The 14,826-nt window shown below is 32.7% G+C and overlaps 1 protein-coding gene across 4 annotated transcripts in view; it reads right to left on the bottom strand.

Moving 5' to 3' along the window:
- VPS13A (vacuolar protein sorting 13 homolog A) overlaps nucleotides 1-14,826 on the bottom strand; it is a 250,011-nt gene that overhangs the window by 70,584 nt on the left and 164,601 nt on the right. For all 4 annotated transcript variants that reach the window (XR_014020362.1, XM_081278758.1, XM_081278759.1 and 1 more), the window contains exons 50-53: nucleotides 14,644-14,790; nucleotides 8,944-9,072; nucleotides 8,213-8,346; nucleotides 6,431-6,560 (exon numbers count right to left, since the gene is read on the bottom strand). Coding sequence is in view for 3 of the 4 variants with exons in the window: in XM_081278758.1 (XP_081134884.1) it covers nucleotides 6,431-6,560; nucleotides 8,213-8,346; nucleotides 8,944-9,072; nucleotides 14,644-14,790 (540 nt within the window). In the remaining variant the exon portion in view is untranslated. The remainder of the gene's footprint in view (nucleotides 1-6,430; nucleotides 6,561-8,212; nucleotides 8,347-8,943; nucleotides 9,073-14,643; nucleotides 14,791-14,826) is intronic.

Raw genomic sequence — 14,826 nt, 5'->3', positions numbered from 1 at the left:
GAGAAATGGAGGACCTTTAAATAGGGAAAAGGGGAGGGAGGGAAAGGGAGGATGGATGGGGCAAGAAAGATGGTAGAATGAGATGGACATCATTACCCTAAGTACATGTATGAAGACACAAATAGTATGACTCTACTTTGTGTACAACCAGAGAAATGAAAAACTGTGCTCTATATATATACTGAAATGCATTCTGCTATCATGTATAACAAATTAGGGTAAATAAATAAATTTCATAAATAAAAAAATAAAAATAGGTATACATTGCACGAAAAAAATTGACAAAACTAAAAGGTGATTTTTTGAAAAAATAAATGAAATTGACAGACCCTTAGCCATGCTAAAGAAGAGGAGAGAGAGAACTCAAATTACCAGCATATGTGATGAAAAAGGAAATATCACAACAGACACTCCAGAAATACAGATGATAATTAGAAATTATTTTGAAACCTTATACTCTAATAAAATAGAAGACAGTGAAGGCATTGATAAATTCCTTAAGTCATATGATCTGCCCAGATTGAGTCAGGAAGATATACACAATTTTAACAGACCAATATCAAGTGAGGAAATAGAAGAAGCCATCAAAAAAGTCTTTGACCAGATGGATACACACCTGAGTTCTACAAAAAAGCCCAGGACTGGATGGATACACATCTGCGTTCAACAAGACCTTTATAGAAGAACTAATACCAATACTCTTCAACTTATTTCAGGAAATAGAAAAAGAGGAAGTACTTCCAAACTCATTATATGGGCCAATATAACCTTGATTCCAAAACCAGAAAAAGACATTTCAAAGAAAGAATATCTTTAATGAACATAGATGCAAAAATCCTCAATAAAATTCTGGCAAATCAAATACAAAAACATATCAAAAAGATTTTGCACCATGATCAAGTGGGATTCATCCCAGGGATGCAAGGTTGGTTCAACATATGGAAATCAATAAATGTAATACATCACATCAATAGACTTAAAAATCATATGATCATCTCAACTGATGCAGAAAAGGCATTTGACAAAATATAGCTCCCCTTTATGTTTAAAACACTAGAAAACTAGGGATAACAGGAACATATCTCAACATTGTAAAGGCTAATTATGCTAAGCCTCAGGCCAATATCATTCTAAATGGAGAAAAATTGAAGACATTCTCTCTAAAATATGGAACAAGACAGGGATGCCCTCTTTCACTACTTCTATTCAACATAGTTCTTGAAACACTGGCCAGAGCAATTAGACAAACAAAAGAAATTAAAGGAATAAATATAGGAAAAGAAGAACTTAAAACCACTAGCACTATTTGCTGACGACATGATTATATAGTTAGAAGACCCAAAAGGCTCTACCAAGAAACTTCTAGAACTAGTAAATGAATTCAGCAAAGTGGCAGGATATAAAATCAACAACCATAAATCAAAGGCATTCCTGTATAGCAGTAACAAATCCTCTGAAATGGAAATGAGGAAAACTACCCCATTCACAATGTCCAAAAAAAAAAAAAAAAAGATACTTGAGAATCAAGTATCAAGGTGAAAGATCTGTACAATGAAAACTATAGAACCCTAGCAAGAGAAATCAAAGAAGACCTTAGAAGATGGAAAGATCTACCTTGCTCATGGATAGGCAGAATTAATATTATCAAAATGACCATACTACCAAAAGCACTATGCAGGTTTAATGCAATTCTGTTCAAAATCCCAATGGCATTCCTCATAGAAATAGAAAAAGCAATCATGAAATTCATCTGGAAAAGTAAGAGACCCAGAATAGCTAAAGCAATTCTAAGCAGGAAGAGCGAAGCAGGTGGTATCACTATACCAGACCTTAAACTATACTACAGAGCAATAGTAACAAAACCAGCATGGTACTGGCACCAAAACAGGCTGGTTGACCAATGGTACAGAATAGAGGACACAGAGACTAACCACAAAATTGTAATTATCTTATATTAGACAAAGGTGCCAAAAACATGCACTGAAGAAAAGATAGCCTCTTCAACAAATGGTGCTGGGAAAACTGGAAATCCATATGCAACAAAATGAAATTGAACTCCAATCTCTCACCATGCACAAAACTTAACTCAAAATGGATCAAGGACCTAGGAACTAAACCAGAGACTCTGCCTCTAATAGAATAAAAAGTAGGCCCAAATCTCCATCATGTCAGATTAGGCCCCAACTTCCTTAATAAGACTCCTATAGCACAAGAATTAAAAACAAGAATCAATAAATGGGATGGATTCTAACTAAAAAGTTTTTTTCTCAGCAAAAGAAACAATCTGTGAGGTGAATAGAGAGCCTACATCCTGAGAGCAAATTTTTAACCCTCACACATCATATAGAGCTCTAATCTCTAGGTATATAAAGAACTCAAGAAGCTAAGAACCAGACGAGATCGGGCGCGTTCAGGGTGGTATGGCCGTAGACTGTGAAATATGGTATAATAAGAACTATGTAATGTTTTGAACAACCAACAATAAAATAATTAAAAAAAAAAATAAACAACAAAGTCACAAAAAAAAAAAAAAAAAGAAGCTAAGAACCAAAAACTAAATCAATAAATGGGCCAAGGACCTGAACGGACACTTCTCAGAAGAGGATATACAATCAATCAACAAATATATGAAAAAAAATGCTCATCATCTCTAGCAATCAGAGAAATGCAAATCAAAACTAAGATATCACCTCACTCCAGTCAGAATGGCAGCAATTATGAAGACAAACAACAACAAGTGTTGGCGAGGATGTGGGAAAAAAGGTACATTCATACAATTTTCCAAATTGGCTGCACCAATTTGGAAAGCAGTTTGGAGACTCCTTGGAAATCTGGGAATGGAATCACCATTTGACCCAGCTATTTCCCTTCTCAGACTATACCCAAAGGACCTAAAAACAGCATACTACAGGGACACAGCCATATCAATGTTTATAGCAGCACAATTCCCAATAGCTAAACTGTGGAGCCAACCTAGATGTCCTCCAATAGATGACTGGATAAAAGAAATGTTGGATATATACTCAATGGAATTTTACTCAGCAATAAAAGAGAATAAAATCATGGCATTTGCAGGTAAATGGGTGGCATTGGAGAAGATAATGCTAAGTGAAGTCAGCCAATTCCCAAAAAACAAATGCCAAATGTTTTCTCTGATATAAGGGGGGTGACTCATAGTGGGGTAGGGAGGGAGAGCATAGGAGGATTAGATTAATTCTAGACAGGGAAGAGGGTTGGGAAGCAAAGGGAGGGGGAAGGGAATTAGCAAGGAGGTGGAATGTGATGGTCATCATTATACATAGTACAGGTATTGGGTGTTAACATACCTTATATACAGAGATATGAAAAATTGTGGTATATATGTGTATTAAGAATTGTAATGCAAAAAAAGTACACATGTACAATGGCATAAGTTGGTGTGAACATACTTTATATACAGAGATATGAAAAACTGTGTTCTCTATGTGTAATAAGAATTGTAATGCATTCCACTGTTGTGTATTTTAAAAAATCAACTAAAAAAAAAAAAAAGAAATAAGCAGGTGCAAATTGCCTATAAGCATTTTGTGAGTCTAGATGTTTGGGCCTAAGAAGATACTATGTCAGGCACTGCAACATTATATCCTCATGATATGACCAGGAAGATATAACAATTCAAAATTTGTAATTACCTAATCACATAGCTTCAAAATAGAAAAGCTAAAATAAATGAATCAAAAAGGAGAAATGTATAAATTTATGATTATACTGTTTTAACATATTTCTCAAATATAACAAGCAAATAAATGATACAGAAGATTTAAATAACACAATTAACAAATCTGAACAAACTAACAAAAACCATATAACATTCTTTAAAAAGCTACAGAACATTTTCTTTTTCTCAAATACATATGAATTAGTTACTGACCATAGACTGGCCCACATAGCTAATCTAAACATTTCAAAATAGTGAATCAAAATATTTTCCCAAATTACAGAAGAATTAAATCAGAAATCAATGAAAATGAGAAAGTTCCCATACTATTAAAATGTAAGGCTGGGCGCTGTGGCGTATGCTTGTAATCCTAGCAGTTTGGGAGGCTGAGTCAAGAGGATTTCGAGTTCAAAGCCAGTCTTAGCAATGGCGAGGTGCTAAGCAATTCAGTGAGACCTTATCTCTATTTAAATAAAATACAAAAATGGGCTTGGGATGTGACTCGGTATTCAAGTGCCCCTGAATTCAATTCCCAGTACAAAAAAAAAAGTATATGATAACCAGTAAGCTAAAATATAAAAAATAAGTAACAATAAAAATGGGAGTTCATAACCCACTTGAATCTAATGTATGAAATATAATATGTCAAGAGCTTTGTAATGTTTTGAACAACCAATAAAAAAAAATTAGAAAGTTATTTTGAACTAAATGATAATAAACATGCAAAATTAACATTTGTGAGATAAAGTTAATGTTATTGTGTGAGGAAAATTAGTGACTTTAAATGACTTCAAATATGAAGCAAAAATATCTGAAAAATAGTGATTTAGATATGAACTAAGTTGTTTTCCCCTAAGACTTATGTAGAAACCCTAGTACTCAATGTGACTGTATCTGGAGATGGAACATTTAAGGAGATAATAAATTTCTTTTGTCTAAACCATCTAGTCAGTGGTACTTTGTTTTGGCAGTCTGAACAGACTAATACAGTATTGATCTTAAGATGTTAAAAAACAATCAAAGTAAATCTAAAGAAAGATGACATAATATAAAATAAAATAGAGTAAAACTGGTGAAACTGAAAATACATGTATAAAAGATATCATTATAGAAACCATGATTTTCTTGTGTAAAAAAGCAACTTATAAAATTGATAAACCCTTAGCAAAATTAATCAAGAAAAAAAGAAGGCACAAATAAACAATCCCAAGAATGAAAAAGGGCATCACCATAAATATATTCAAAATTTTAAAAAGGGTATTATGAATATATTTATGTCAACATATTAGAAATTTCCAATGAAAAGATCACATTCTTAGAAAAACATCAAAATAAGAATAAACAGAAAAGTGGATTGTCCTATATGTAAAAATAAAATAGAGTTCATAATTCAAAACCTTCCCACTGCAGGCAAGGACTGCTTGGCTTCATTAGTAAACTCTATCAAACATCCAAAGAGGACATCATATTGATTCACATCAATCTTCTATAAAATGTGATTAAATATTTTTTAAGATTTTTAGTGAGCCAAGAATGCCTTGATATCAAATTATGAAGAGGAAATTACAAGATAGGAAAGTTACAGGCCAATCTCCTTCATGAATATTCAAACAAAAAGTTTTAAGCCATTAGCAAGTCAATTCCCAAAATGTGAAAGTGGCCTAATATTAAAAAACTAAATCATAAAATCCATCTACAAAATAAGATAAAGTCCCAAAGGCACATAATCATTTTCAATAGATAAAAATTGAAAGCATTTAATTTAAAAAAAATCAGCAACTACTAGGAGTAGAAAGCAATTACCTTAATTTGATACAGGGCTGTTAATTCAAAAAATAGTAACAACAAGAACAACAAAACCCTAGAACAAAAAACACACTTAATAATAAAAGTGTCCAGTCTCCTTTCTAAAAGAGAAATGAGAGAAATCACTGGCCTATTGATAGTCAGGAACAAATAATAATAAAAGGGAAGAAAAATATTAGAATAGGGTCAAATTAAGATGAATTCTGAAGGTCAAATATAACTTTAAGAAAATATTTTCTGAAAGTCATTTATGTTATTAGAAAATGTTTGTATACAACCTTATTATCTGAACTTGCCCCTAAGAAATAAATTCTTAACAGTATACTTAATGGACCCTTAAATGTTTTCTACATAAGCAGTTAAATCTAAGATGACTGTCAGGGCCAATAATTTATCTCTTTATGAGGTGAATGCTGAAAGCACTTCTGTAAGCAGAGCTTTATCTTTTACAACTTAGTAGAAGCATATAGAGATGTGGACAAAATTAGACTACTTCTGGTTTATAATATTTCTGGATAAGATAAAGCTGGACAGAACTCACTTTTTTTACAATGAACATAAGGAAGGATTTCTATATAGTTTTGTTTTAAAGGAAGAAAAGTTTTGCATGTGGTTTGCATGTTTTACTGGAGTAAATCTGAAAGATCCTGCTTCTTTGGGATAAAACTAGTTCTTTCTGGTTTCCAATTGTATCTAGCTTCTGGTTAGATTAAAAAAAAAAAAAAGAAAGAAAGAAATAGTAAAAGAAACAAACAAACAAATAAAAAAGAGCCTAAATACTATATTTTAAATCACTGGCAGTTATTTTACAAATATAGAACAATTCTTAAAATCATCAAGGCTGAAAATAATCTTTTAAAAAACACACAGACCCACAAAACCAAAAAGAGTTCTTGAGAACACTGTAATAATCAAACTAACACTTACGTCCTTTTGTGTTACTTCCCCATGGCTTTTTCCACAACTCCACTTTAATTTTCTAGAGCCCACTGGATCAGCCCAGGTATAAAACACTGCCTTTCCAGGAGGAAGGGAATCTTCAATATCACTGAGACAACTGTTAAAAGTAGCAAAAATAGGTATTAAGTTAAATGCAACCAGATAATATATCAAAAATACAAGATAATATATAATTCTTAGCCTATTGAGATTTGTAGAAATTCTGAATTAGACAAATTTTCCTTATATAATGAAACAAGCAATCTCTAAGAAAATATTTTAAGGAAAGCATCTCACTTAGGAAATAAAGATCTTCAAGTTTGAAATGAATGCTAATTTTTGTTTTAATTCAAATTATGGAAAAAATTTCAACTATTTTATATGATTCATACTAAATCTAAGAGAATTTAACTGGCAACTGTTCCCTAAGTGTTAGTTACTGTGGCAAAAGCAGGTGTAGCTTAGTTATTTTTAAAATAATAAGATGTGAGACACAATATAAGAAATTCAGCTCATTCACAAAAAGATTTCAATAAGAAAAACAGAAATTATTTAATCAAAGAAGTAATAAATTAAAGTTTTTCTGAGCCAAATAAATTTACCCTGAAGATTAAAAGACTTCGCTGGCTATCAGATAATATCAACAAAAACAGAATATGATCCTATGCCTATTTAGTAAAATATTTAAATTAAAAAAAAAAACAAAGGGAAGAGAAACCCTTGTAAACATTCAGAAAAGCCAGTTACTTGCAAAGGAATAAAAATGAGCTTTTAGAAAAAAATTCTATAAATTAGTGAGAAAGTTCAAATATACAGACAGAATGCTATGAAACAGAAAGTGAGCCTTCACCAGATTACTCAATGTGTCAGTGACTTGATCTTAGACTTTCTAGCCTCTAAACTGTGAGGAATAAATTTCTGTTATTTACAAAAAAGTCCAAACAGACTAAGACAGAATTTATGTTTTTTATAATATAATTAAAAAACAAAACAAAACAGGAAGTATCCTTTCTCAATATCTCAAACAAATGAGACAATGATAGACAAGGAGGACTTCTAGGTACTTCTTAGACTAGTTCTATGGTCCCTATTCAATATGTGTTTGATTTAAATCAATTATTATAAGTTTTACATTTGGAAGCGAAAGAAAAGTATAAATACACTAACAGATATGGGCCCATTAAAAAGTAAGAGATGAAAACAAAATACTCAGACACAATAAATTCAGGATAACCTGGAACCACTAAGTAGTGGAACATAGAGTTGCATAAACTACAGTAGCACCAAGAGGGTATGATATCACACAAAACTGAAATAAACAATTTTAAGATTAGTCCTATACCATCAACCTTGAGTTTTGGTATTTAGGAAGCAGTTCTTTTCCCATACACTTTAGCGAGAAGAGGATATCTGAAAAAAATCTAAAATTTTATAATTACATTATGCTTATTAAAATATGAAAATTTCAAAAAGACCAAAATCTGAGACTCTGAACAAACCTAACATTTTTCAACACACTAAAAAATGATCAAGCTTTGGCTATACTTTGTTTAACTCTTCATGATTCTTTCTTTGAAGCATTTGAAAGTAAATTATGAAGTTGGTTTGATCCCTACAAACTTGAGTATACCTTTCTTTAAAAGTAGGACATTGTTTCTTATAACCACAATACCATTATCTATGTTTATATTCATGAGAAATCATTATAAATGTCTCGTTACCTAGATTCGGCTAAATCAGGAGTTACCATATTTGTGATAATCTTCTTACCTTTGTTGGTACTGAACAAGATCATTCTTAGTGTGATTTATTAACAGGAATGTAGCTGCTCCATCATGGTAATCTGAAAATGTAATAATGGTTGAATGCTCAGCCAAATTAACTTCTGCTATGATACCTCCAAGCTAAAAGAAAGGAAAACATTCTTTAATGTGACAATTTCCCCAAGATTATTATTAATAACATGTAGTAATAAAACTATTCATAACTTGATAATTTGGAAGACAATTTAGAAAATAAGCATTTTATATTGCATTTCTGGGAAACAATGAATTCTTTTTGTATGCAGATTTGTGGAATTCTAGATCTCCTATCTAGCATCTTAGGCACTCCAACTCACTTTCGGTGTGATAATTAATTTATCTTAAATTTCTCTTTTTTAAAATTTTTTAATTTTTAAAAAATTTGTTCTAAGGCTGGGGTAGTAGCTCAATGGTAAAGCGCTTGACTCGCAGGCTTGAGACACTGGGTTTGATTCTTAGCACCACATAAAAATAAGTAAATAAAATAAAGATACTGTGTCCATTTGCAACTAAAAAATATATATTTTTTAATTTTGTTAAATATTTCTTTTTATCTTTGGTACCTTTTCCCTTTTAAAAAGAAATGTTGGTTCATTTTTAGTGAGAGGGGAAAAACAGATAATTGTTTTAAAAAGTAAAATAAAATACTAGTAAATACATAGTAGCTTTTTCAAAGATTCTTGTGAAAAAATAACTTACCTCATTATTCAGACGCAATAAAATACAATTTTCTTGCTTGTTAAAATATATCCTTTTTGGAGGACCTTCACTCCTTTCAACTTGAATAAGAAGTTTACTGCCAGCATCCTCAGGCCAAAAGGGGATACACTAAGAACATATATTACATATATTTATAAAAATAAACAGATCTTATCAAAAATACTTATATTGTTGCAATAAACTCATCATAGTAGTAAAATAAACTTCAAAAAATCTCTGTCAGCTGGGCATGGTTGTGAATGCCTATAATCCCTGGGACTCAGCAGGCTGAAATAGGAGGTTCTCAAATTCAAGGTCAGCCTCAGCAACTTAGTGAGACACTGTCTCAAAATTTAAAAAAGTAAAATAAATAAGAGCTGGCAATGTAGCTCAGCAGTAAAGCCCCCTGGGTTCAATCCTGAGTACCCAAAACAAACAACAACAAAACCACCAAACTCTTTCAACATTGTTATTAGGTTGCTTAGCTGAACAGCTATAAACTGTCAATTTAGAAATGGGTTATCACTTTCAAGTACTAAAAATACAAGCAGCAATGAGTAATTAAGTTGAAGAGCAAAGATAAGTAGGGTGCTTGGGAGAAAACAGACTTCTTTCAGAGAAGTGTTGAAAAATCAGCAACTAAGCTGAGTCAGAAACTAGGAAGCAGATGTTGAGTTTAAAGCAAAGGTTCATTTAATTACTAAAAATATAAATCATGTTTGGATATTATTTGTTAATTAAGTATAAGTACACACTATGGATGAGTCAGAAAATGTAATTAAGCTCTTAATATTATTAAGAGTAAAAAAGTAATCTAAAATTCATAGAAGGAAAGAAGCTTGGAATCTTAAAATAATTGGACATCTGTGATTTGGAAATCAAGCTAAAGACAGAGGAGACAGTGAAGGCACCAGAAGAAAGACTGGATGACAGAAACTGGAAACAAAGACAAGAATTAAAAAAACAAGATGGAGAACTAGCCTTCTCTATAAATTATAGTCAACTCCATCTTAGGTCCTGACCAGATTGGTCACTTGATTGGTCATGCAGTGTTTTCAAAGAGCCTTTTCATGTATGATACCTGAACTTTATCATATATGACCTGGAGACAATTCTTTTTTCCCCTTTTTAGTTGTACATAATGGTGGGATTTGTTGTTACATATTTGTACATGCACACAATGTAACAATAGAATTTGACCAGTATCATGCCCCAGTATTTCCTTTTCATCTCCTCTTCCCTTCCCTTAACCTCCCTTTGATTTTCATAAGATACTCTCCCCCACACAAACATCTTTTTTTTTTCTCTCTTTCCTCTCTAGTTTCCATAATGACAGAAAACTTTCTGAGTATGGTTTATTTCACTTAAAATAATGTTCTCAAGTTCCATCTATTTTTCTGCAAATGACATGATTTCATTCTTCTTTATGACTAAATAAAATTTTACTGTGTACATATACCACATTTTCTTTATTAATTCATCTAGTGACATACAACTAGGCTGATTTCATAGTTTAACTACTGCAAATTGTTCTGATATTAAACACAAGTATGCATGTATCTCTACAGTATACTGACTTTGATTCTTAAGGATAAATACTGAGTAGAGGTATAACCTTTTGCAGAACCTCCATATGGATTCCCATAGTGGTTGTACTCATTTACAATCCCACCAACAGTGCAAAAGTAATCCTTTTTCTCCATACCCTCTCCAGCATTTATTATTTTTGTATTCATGATGGCTTCCATTCTAACTGAAGGGAGATGAAATCTCAGTGTAGTTTTGACTTGAATTTTCCTAACTACTAATGATCTGGAACATTTTTTCATGTATTTGTTGGGTATTTGTATTTTTTCTTTTGAGAAGTATTTGTTTAGTTCTTTTGCCCATTTATTAACTGGGTTATTTGGGTTTTGGTATTAAGGTTTTTGAGATCTTTATACATTCTAGATATTAATCCCCAGTCAGAAGAACAGAGAGCAAAGATTTTTCCCAATTCCATAAGCTATCTCTTCACAGTTTTAATCATTTCCTTTGCTGTGCAAAAGCTTTCTACTTTGATGTCAATCCATTTATTAACTCTTGGCATTATTTCCTGAGTTTTAGGGATTGTACTGAGAAAATCGCTGCCTGTACCTACCTATATGTTAAAGAGTTGACCCCACATTTTCTTCCAGGAATTGCAAAGTTTCTGGTCTAATTCCTATGTCTTTGATACATTTTTGAGTTGATTTTTGTGCAGAGTGAGAAATAAGGAAATAGTCTCATTCTTCTACACGTTGATAATTAGTTTTTACCTGGGGACAATTCTGTAGCAAAACTGAGCTAAATGTCTTAGCTTGTTAAAGTCGGTTTTATTCAACCACGAAAGGTAGAATTAGTTATTGAACAAGGTTAAGGATGTAAGAGGTTTACTATGATCCGCCCCCCCACCAACACCCCGTCAAGACTTCCTGTATCCTAGCAGGTACTTACCAGGGAGAGTCAAAATAGAAACAATACAACTAATCCAAGCATATTTCTTGTGAAGAACTGAAAAGACTAAAAATGTTGTATATTTTAGACATCCTCAAGGCTATGATTCCTTGACAGCCTTGGCTTAATACTGGAGTTTAATAATGTACAATGTATTGAGCTTAATAATGTATAATGTATTTAAAACTGTGAGGCCTCTTGAGGCTCAAGAAAGTGCTAACGTTTTTGTCTTTTGTAGAAGGGAAACAGAGAAATATAGATAAGGTTAAAAATCAAAAACAGTAATAATCATGAGTATTTTTCTTTCTTTTGGTGCTGGGGATTGAACCTAGGGGCATTTCACTACTGAGCCACATTCCTAGCCTTTTTTATTTTTTGAGACAGGGTCTCACCAAGTTGCTTAGGCCTTGCTGAGCTGGCTTTGAACCTGCAATTCTCCTGCCTCTGCCTCCTGAGCCACTGGGATTACAGGTGTGCGCCAACATGCCTGGTGAGTATGCATCTTAACATGATAAGGTTGATCAGTATGAGTCAAATTAGAAACATGCTTACAGTCCCAGCTACTTGGGAAGCTGAAGCAGGATTGCATGAGCCCATTAGTTTGAAACAAGCTGCACACCTGTAATACCAGTTATCTGAGAGCCTGAGACAGGAAGTTCACAAGTTTGAGGTCAGCCTTGGCAAAATCCTCAGCAACTCAGAGAAACCCTGCCTCAAAATAAAAATAAATATAAAAGGACTGAGGATGTAGTGCAGTGGTAAAGTACTGGTTTCAATCTCCAGTACAAAAGAAAAAAAAATTAAAGTCAGCCTGAGCAACAAAGTGAGACCCCATTCCCCTATCAAGAACAAAAAGCCAAATAACAAAATTAGAATTTAAAAAATTCAACACATGAAAGAAAATTTACCTTAGGCTGAAATGATAAACAAACAAACAAAAAAAAAAGCAAATTTTAAAGAGTCATTGTGCATTTGTGATTGAAATTAATGTAAATATGAACTAACTATTGAAAGACATTCTACAGATAAGGTTTTCTTTCATAGGATAATCAAGACCTGACAATATCTGAGAGACACAGATACATCAAGACAAAAATGTTATCACAAAATCACGGAAAAAAATATGTCTAAGAAAAACATAAAGCTAATGAGATTATGTGGAACACTCACAAAAATAAATCATATATTAAATCAGTAAGTATGTTTTGAAAACGTGCTATGTTTAATCTTTGACCAAAACCCTCCTAAAGCTCCCCATTTCACTCAATTAAGGTAAAGTCCTTGTAAAGGCTTACAAAGTTCTGTATAGTTATCCTTCATTACCACTATGCTTTTCCTCTACTATTTTTCCCTCTCCAGTATCACTGGCCTCTTTTGATATCCCTCAAACGTGTCAAATACTTTCCCTCTTTAGAATCCCTATTCTGGTTTATCCTTCTGTGTCTAATGCTTTCTCCTCAAATATTCCATCAGGCCTCACAAGGCTAACTAAGTACCCTCCCGTGGTTTCAAAGACAATCCCCCTCATTTCTCCCTCACCCAATACTTTTAGATATACCTGCATTTCTAGCCCAGGCACTTTCATTTGGAGGTCTCTCTATCTGGGCCCATGAGCAGAGGAGTTCCTCAGAAGCCTCTGCCAGAGGTTTATCTGAGAAGAGGAGAAGCCCTGAAAACTCTTTCTCAGTGCTCAGTATTTTTCTACTCTGCCCTCTTTCGTCCCTCAGGTTCATAAAACTGCCAGAGCCTTTTGTTAAGGAGTCCTTCAACAGGGAGACAACCCCAATGTCTGGGCTGATCCACTTCATCCTAGAAGGGGAATGTTCCTAGAAGGGAAAATGGAACAAGGGGATGTAAGTGCCTATCTGGTTTATTTAGCCTCTTGCTTGGACTATTCAAAGTAAATGACTAAAAGTTTGATTGTGTTACTTTCATTCTGGCTTGTTGTCTTAATCAATTACTCCTGTATCTGTCAGCTCAGTTGAGCTCTTGACAGCTACTCTCTCATTTCCTGCAAGCTTTTGTTCAAAGGTGACTTCAGTGAGTTCTGATCACTTTACTAAAACTAAAGGTCACTCCTTGCTCTTCAGAATGTTTGACATTCCTTATATTACTTGATTTCTATTTCTCTCATTAGACTTTTAACTTTCTTATACATTTTATTAACTGATTAGGTTATTATTGATTTATTGTTTTTCTTTGCACTCACTGAATTGTAAACTACCAAAGACAGAAACTTGAGATTTTGTTAACAGATGTAATTCAAGTCACATAAAAAGTACATGGTAAGGAGCTGGGGCTGTAGCTCAGTGGTAGAGCACTTGTCTGGCACGTGTGAGGAACTGGGTTTGATCCTCAGCACCACATAAAAATAAAATAAAGGTATTGTGTCTACCTACAACTAAGTATTTAACAACAAAACAAAACAAAAACAAACAAAAAGTCCATGGTAAGTATTCACTGAAAGAATGAACAGAATTGAAAAAGGTGAAACTTCTGGAAATGAGAAATATATTTAAATAAAAAATCAGTAGTTTAAGTCATAAATAGCAGTTTAGACACAGTAAATTAAAAAAAAAAAAAACAAGAAAGAGATATACAAAGTAGAACTCATCCAGAATGTAGCAAAGAGTTAAAGACATGGAAAAGACAAAAGGAATATTAAGATATATAAGATACATGAAGGAGAATCTGAACATCTAAAATGTTTGAATAAAGATGCAGTAGGAAAATAAAAACAGACTAAAGGAAAAGCAATATTAAAAGACACATAAGTTTCAAATTTTATAGAAAGTAAATATTCTATCAACCTAAGTCAATTGTTTAGAAACTTTTATGTAGATCTGACAGCAAATGATGGTACACAATCAAAATTTCATAAGTTACTTCAAATAATTTGAAGGAAAGTTTGGCTTAATCTACTCTGTATGAAGGCATTTCTAAAAGAGAAAATAAATCATTTCCTCCTCTTTAATGCCTCTATACCTTAACTAATTCCATTAGTGTATTTAACTAATTTGGTGTCTACCTTCCTGAACAAGCTATGCATTTCTATAGAGAAAGGTCTAGTTTTTGATAATTAAATATTGAAAGCCTAGTACAAATACTCAATAAAAGTTCATGGAACTGATTCAAAATTGGGGTGGGGGAGGGTTAAAATTTCAGGCATCTAACTTCAAAAAAGGAGAATTCAAAGAGATACATTTTTGAAATTCATCTACCCACCTGCTCCAATTGAAGAGAGAGCCATTTATCACTTCCCTCTTCAGCCACTGATATATGATATTTGCTCTTGTTTTTAATCATATAAAAAGGAGTAAATGTCACAATTCTGGTAATGTTAAAACTGCTAAGGTTTATAGTGACACCAACCTAAGGAAAAAAAATTAACAGTTCAAAGACTGTTAT

The sequence above is a fragment of the Spermophilus citellus genome, assembly GCF_964194105.1.
Source record: "Spermophilus citellus genome assembly, chromosome: 2".
Taxonomy (NCBI): Eukaryota; Metazoa; Chordata; class Mammalia; order Rodentia; family Sciuridae; genus Spermophilus; species Spermophilus citellus.
The sequence above is the reverse complement of the archived record's forward strand: the minus strand, read 5'-3'. Positions and strand labels throughout refer to the sequence as shown.